General features: G+C 45.7%; 1 protein-coding gene across 1 annotated transcript; it reads left to right on the forward strand.

Annotated features, from left to right (window-relative positions):
- adra2b (adrenoceptor alpha 2B) lies at positions 1–5,734 on the forward strand. Its single transcript, XM_056375346.1, has 2 exons — positions 1–976; positions 1,136–5,734. The coding sequence occupies exon 2, from the start codon at positions 1,159–1,161 to the stop codon at positions 2,740–2,742; it is 1,584 nt and encodes a 527-aa protein (XP_056231321.1). The 5' UTR covers positions 1–976; positions 1,136–1,158; the 3' UTR covers positions 2,743–5,734.

The raw sequence follows: 5,734 nt of genomic DNA on the forward strand, positions 1-5,734 counted from the left end.
TAGAGAAAGTAAGGATCCCATGACGCCCACAGCCCCACAATGACATCACCGGCTCTAAAAAGAAGCGGAAGAGGGAGATGGGAGGCACCCCACTTATTAGATTTCGTCGTAAGGTCCTGTTCACAAGTGAAGATGCTGCTGCGTCTCTGTGAGGACGCCTGTGATGTGCGCAAGCGGAGCGGCTGATTCTGGGCATCCTGGTGAACTTCTGAGGAGACGGAAGCGCCAAGGCACCGATAAACGACCCCCGAGACGCACAGACTGAAGCTCCTCTGCAGGGATCATTTCACTACTGAAGAAATAACGCGTTATTAACCTCATATCTGGCTTCGTGCGCAGGGCTGGAGAGCTTGAGATTAACTTTGAGCTTTCTCTTGTTCGATTGAGTGGAAGCGTGAGCATCAGCGCAGGCTATCCTTCGCTTTTTTAATTTTTCAATCTCTGTAAATATTGCGTTAGATTAACTTTATTTCACCTTATATGTCATTCTGTGAATCCTGCTCACATGAGACGGACAGGTATGTGCGCGTCTCCAAACGAGGACGCACGGGGATGTGGCGAGAAGTGTCGCGATTATTCACTCTAATCCAGTTTCTTATGTTCATTGTTCGATTGACCCAAAATTTGATGACTATAAATTAAATCATCCCATATTCAAGACAAGAAATCAACCCACTGATGAAAGAAAACGGACCAATCATGATGCGTTAAAGAAGTTTTAGCTCTTCGGGCTGTATTGTAACTCTGCAAAGGTTGAAGCACAGCAATCAGCGTCACAAAAAATACTTCTGTTTTGCGGGAGGAAAATCTGTCTTACAAAGTGCAAAGGCGTTTTAATTGAAAGGCACTGATCCGTGTCTTGACGCACTGCCCAGGACTGTTTGTGTGCTTAAAATGGACTTGGAAGACCTTCCGTGGAGGATGCAAGGGAGCTAACGTTTGGAAACGACACGGACACAAAACGAGAACAGTTGAGGTAAATATGACACATTATAATCACATGCATTGTTTCAAATGTCAACACATTATGTTTTTGTGCACAAACAACATATGACAATCTTATGAGAAATATAAAAAAAAAAACTTTAATGTGACCAAACAAACATATATCTGTATATATTTTGTATCTGTAAAGACTCCTGGAAATCTAATCCCAGCATGGCCTCGGTTCTGGACAGCGGCTGCTCCATGGAGCTGAGCGGCTGGAACAGCAGTGTGAGCAGCTCCGGAGCCTCCGTCCCCTGCAACCAGAGCGTCCTGCAGCTCGCCCCTTACTCCCCCGAAGCCACAGCGGCCTTTGCCACCGCCATAACCTTGATGGTGCTCTTCACCATTGTGGGGAACATCATGGTCATCATCGCTGTCCTCACCAGCCGGTCGCTGCGAGGTCCGCAGAATCTGTTCTTAGTGTCACTGGCTGCTGCGGACATTTTAGTGGCCACACTCATCATCCCCTTTTCTCTGGCTAATGAACTTCTTGGTTACTGGTACTTTAAGTCTCTGTGGTGTGAGATCTACTTGGCGCTGGATGTGCTGTTCTGCACCTCCTCCATTGTGCACCTGTGCGCCATCTCACTGGACCGCTACCTGTCCATTTCCAGGGTTACTTACGGGCGTCAGCGGACTCCCAAGCGCATCAAAGCCGCTATTGTGGTGGTGTGGCTCATCTCTGCCATCATCTCCTTCCCTCCCTTGCTCTCACTGAACAAAAGCGAGGCAGGGGAGCTGGGAACTGAGAGGGGACCACAGTGCGAGCTGAATGATGAACGCTGGTACATCCTTTACTCCACCATCGGCTCCTTCTTTGCCCCATGCCTCATCATGATCCTGGTCTACATAAGAATCTACCAAATAGCCAAACAGAGAACACGCTGCCCACCAGGAGAGCCCAGGAAGGATGGGGTCGGCTGTGCCACACCGAGTCAGCCTCCACGGCATGTACAGGCCAATGGGAAGGATGAGGAAGAAAGCACACCACCTTCATCCAACAAAACCTCCAATGCCAGACCCCCCACCCTTGCCATCACCCCTTCTCCATCCCTAGGAGAGTCTCAAATCTCCCAGAACGCCACAGCCAATAATCTCCTGCAACCTCCGTCCACTTCTCCAGCCGTGACCCCTACCACAGCCTCCCTTGATACCTCTCCCCATGGCCCCTCAAGCCCCTCCTCTGTGCCTCAGTCTGCCCCTGCCAAGACTAAAGAGAAGGGGAAGAAGGGCAAGCGGCAGACAGGAAAGAAAGCTGACAATAACAATGGCGACAGCTCAAGCACAGAGAGCGATATGGAGCACAGCCACGGTGGAGGCCGAGGCAGCACCAGCATGCCAGGGTCACCTGGAGGAGGAGGGGTCCACTCCCCGGCCTCAGTCAAGCGATACCGGGACATGCTGGCCACTTCAAAGGGGGCTCGGCTGGTGCCCGGGAGGAAGTCAAAAATGGACAACAACCCCGGAGCAGCGAGGCGTAAAGCTATGGTCAACAGAGAGAAACGTTTCACCTTTGTTCTGGCAGTGGTCATCGGCGTGTTTGTGGTGTGTTGGTTCCCATTCTTCTTCTCCTACTCTCTACAGGCAGTGTGCCCAGTGACCTGCGCCATCCCCGATCCACTCTTTAAGTTTTTCTTCTGGATCGGTTACTGCAACTCCTCACTCAACCCAGTCATATACACCATCTTCAACAAAGACTTCAGAAAGGCCTTCAAAAAGATACTGTGCGGTGGCACCAAGGGTACTTTCTTTTAACATATAAATCCACTGTATAGGACATGGACACACGCACAAAAAAAAAAGCTATTTCTGAGGCATAGAAAATAAACAATCATTTCCATTTTTCGGAACACTGAAAGGGCTGTTTTAAAAATATGTTGAACTGTGGAAATTCCAGCATAAAATTCTGAACTGAGAGCCACTCTTTTACAGCCACAGTGTGTGCAAACAGGCAACTTGGACTGTGAAATCCCAGCTCGCAGCTGACACACACATCATTTTTACAGGGTGTGGGTGAAAACAGGACATGGAACAGAGGCAGAGCTCGACTACACTAAACTGCGTACCACTTCAGTACTGCTGATAAGATTTTGAATGAAGGTTTTCTCTCCAGATCACACTGAATAATGAATAATACTATGAGAAAGAGTGGTGCAACATCACAGAAGAAGTATACACTCACTCTATAAAACTGACAGGTCTTGATGAATGCAGGAAAACTATTGAGAATTAACTCCTGGATGAGAATTCAAACTGTTTAATGTATAATATATAAGTTTTTTGTTGTTACGGAAGACTCCAGGGCTACTGGGGGAAAGAAGACAGGTAAAAAGAAGGAAAAGTGACCTTAGATTCCTATGAGCCTGGGGCCCTTTCTTTATCAATACAGAGCACAAGGAGCACACAAGGATAGTGGTGATTTCTTACGTCTGCAGTCTTAATTTGCCAAGCTGCAGGGCAAACATGTGTTCCTCAACCTTATCTAAAAACGCAACAACAAGCGGAGGTTTCTGTTCTGATCTCAAATGTAATAGCACAGACAAAGGCCCTCTTTCAAACCGAACTGAACTTGAGGACTTTTATGTGGGAAGCCTTCATGACAGACACCTTGCTCTTGGCTTGGCAGGGGTCACAGTGGACACTCAGGTTGCTTTCACCCATCATGAGATATAGAAGAAGCTGAAGTGTGGTGGACTTTGGAAAACCACATGTATGTTATTGAAATGTAAAAATTAGACAGCTTGACACCCACCCCCCACCACCCCCCATCCCCCTCCCTCATCCACTTAGCTTGCTGTTTCCTGCTTTTTAACTTGACCCAGGTCACCCCATCAGCGGCCTGGCCTGAGCATTCCTTCAAATGAACTGCCTCATTATTTGGACATTTAAGTAACATTCAAAACCATTTCTCCAATTATGGATGTGTAACGTTAACCCTAATTACGCCTACATGGGTTATTCTGACAACCGTTTGGCTGAGTCACTCTTTACCAACGTCTCTGGCACATCATCGCCTGCACTTGGACCTCTACATGGCATATTTGGTTTGTTGCTGAGAGGCGACAAGCCAAATGTATTTTTCAGTTTTCTCGACAAAAAAAAAAAAGAAGAAGAAGAAAAAGAGAAAAAGAAAAGAGAAAAAGAGAAAAAGACAAGAAAAAAAGAGAAAAAGAAAACGTGTCTGTTACCGTGAACAGCACACAGGTTTATTGACTCAATGGGACAAGGGCTGTCAGCAGCAACACTTCAATTTACTAATTGTCTAATTCTGCTGACCTGTGTGAGTGTGTGTGTGTGTGTGTGTGTGTGTGTGTGTGTGTGTGTGTGTGTGTGTGTGTGTGTGTGTGTGTGTGTATGACGTGCATGTGTGCGTGTGCGTGTTGACTTTCATGTTTTTTCTGTAGAAAGTGTCAGTGCCTCCTCTGGCTGCTATGTACTACAGATCTACTGTAATATTGATAAGAACAGAGACTAGATTTCCTGGCGCAGGCATCACATTGCTGTCTGTCATGTGAATGTTTCACTTGATATAGAAATCAGTAGTATATCACTATGTTGAGAAAGTCTTATTGAGCTGAAAGGCAGTGTTTATCGGTGATGTTAAGTACATGGCTTTTTAGTGATCACCCTCAAGGGACCAAAAGGCCTTACAGGACACCAGCCTGACTCAGTGATATCTGGCTCTGTGTTGCTTTAATGAAGTATTACTTTATATTTGGTTTATGTGATGGGAGTCAAAGATTGAAAACATTGTATTATTTATTTCAAACTAGTTTGTGTTTTCTGTCTGTTACCTATTTATTGTTCGGTTACTGTGCTTTTATTCTGAAAGTCAAGCAAAGTGGAACTGATCAAAGAGTGCGAACACTGTACAGATTTTTTATGTGTTGAATACGAGCAAAATTGATTCATGCCATCGAGCTCTTGCTTTGTGAGACTGATCTACACCTGAGCTTGGGGGATGTATTTGTGTTGAACTAAAGGAATGTGAACTTTGAGTTATGTGCATAATGCAGAACCTACAATGCAACATTTATCATCATTGTTTCATCTAGTTATAGTACGGTAAAATGTTCAATCAGACATACAAGCACATTCATGGATGTACAATTTATCAAGTATACTGCAGCAGGAAAACCTCTTCACCAGTGCTACTGTGCAAACTTTTTTTCCTGGAAAAGTAATCGACCGTGAACGTGTCAATAGCACCAGTAGCCAGTTTCAGTCGGATGACTTGCAGGCTTTGTGCAGGACATTACGGCTACAGTCCATACCAAACACAGCCGCTTGGAGATTCAGATAACCAATTAAACAAAATGGTTGGGAGTACGAGCTCTGTGCACTTGTACAACTGTTCCCTGCCCTCATCTGAAAAGGTTATTTTCTCTCCAGAAATACAAACAGCTATAGCAACGCAATATTCATGCGGTCATGGATTCATGACGTTTTCCAATAAATATGAGTTGTAATGCTGCTCTCACCCCCCCACCCCCACCCCCCACCCCAACCATGGCTTTATGTGGTGAGAATGCTGCTCTGTTTACTTTTAAAAGTATGAATTAGCTTCAAGGTGACAGATGCAGTAATCTGCCTCTTGATCACCATCCTTTTCCCCGAGACCGCCTGTATTGTCTCTTCCCTGACTGTGTTTGGACCAAACTGCATGGTCTGAGCTTCACAATCTTTTATCCCCCATCTGTCATCATCCCTCTCCAGTTTGGAAATAAAGCTTCATGAAAAAGCATGA

The sequence above is a fragment of the Seriola aureovittata genome, chromosome 5 (assembly GCF_021018895.1).
Source record: "Seriola aureovittata isolate HTS-2021-v1 ecotype China chromosome 5, ASM2101889v1, whole genome shotgun sequence".
In the NCBI taxonomy this organism is placed as follows: domain Eukaryota; kingdom Metazoa; phylum Chordata; class Actinopteri; order Carangiformes; family Carangidae; genus Seriola; species Seriola aureovittata.

Coding starts and splice junctions, on each gene's coding strand:
- adra2b (XM_056375346.1), top strand. CDS start 1,159: ATGGCCTCGGTTCTGGACAGCGGCTGCTCCATGGAGCTGAGCGGCTGG.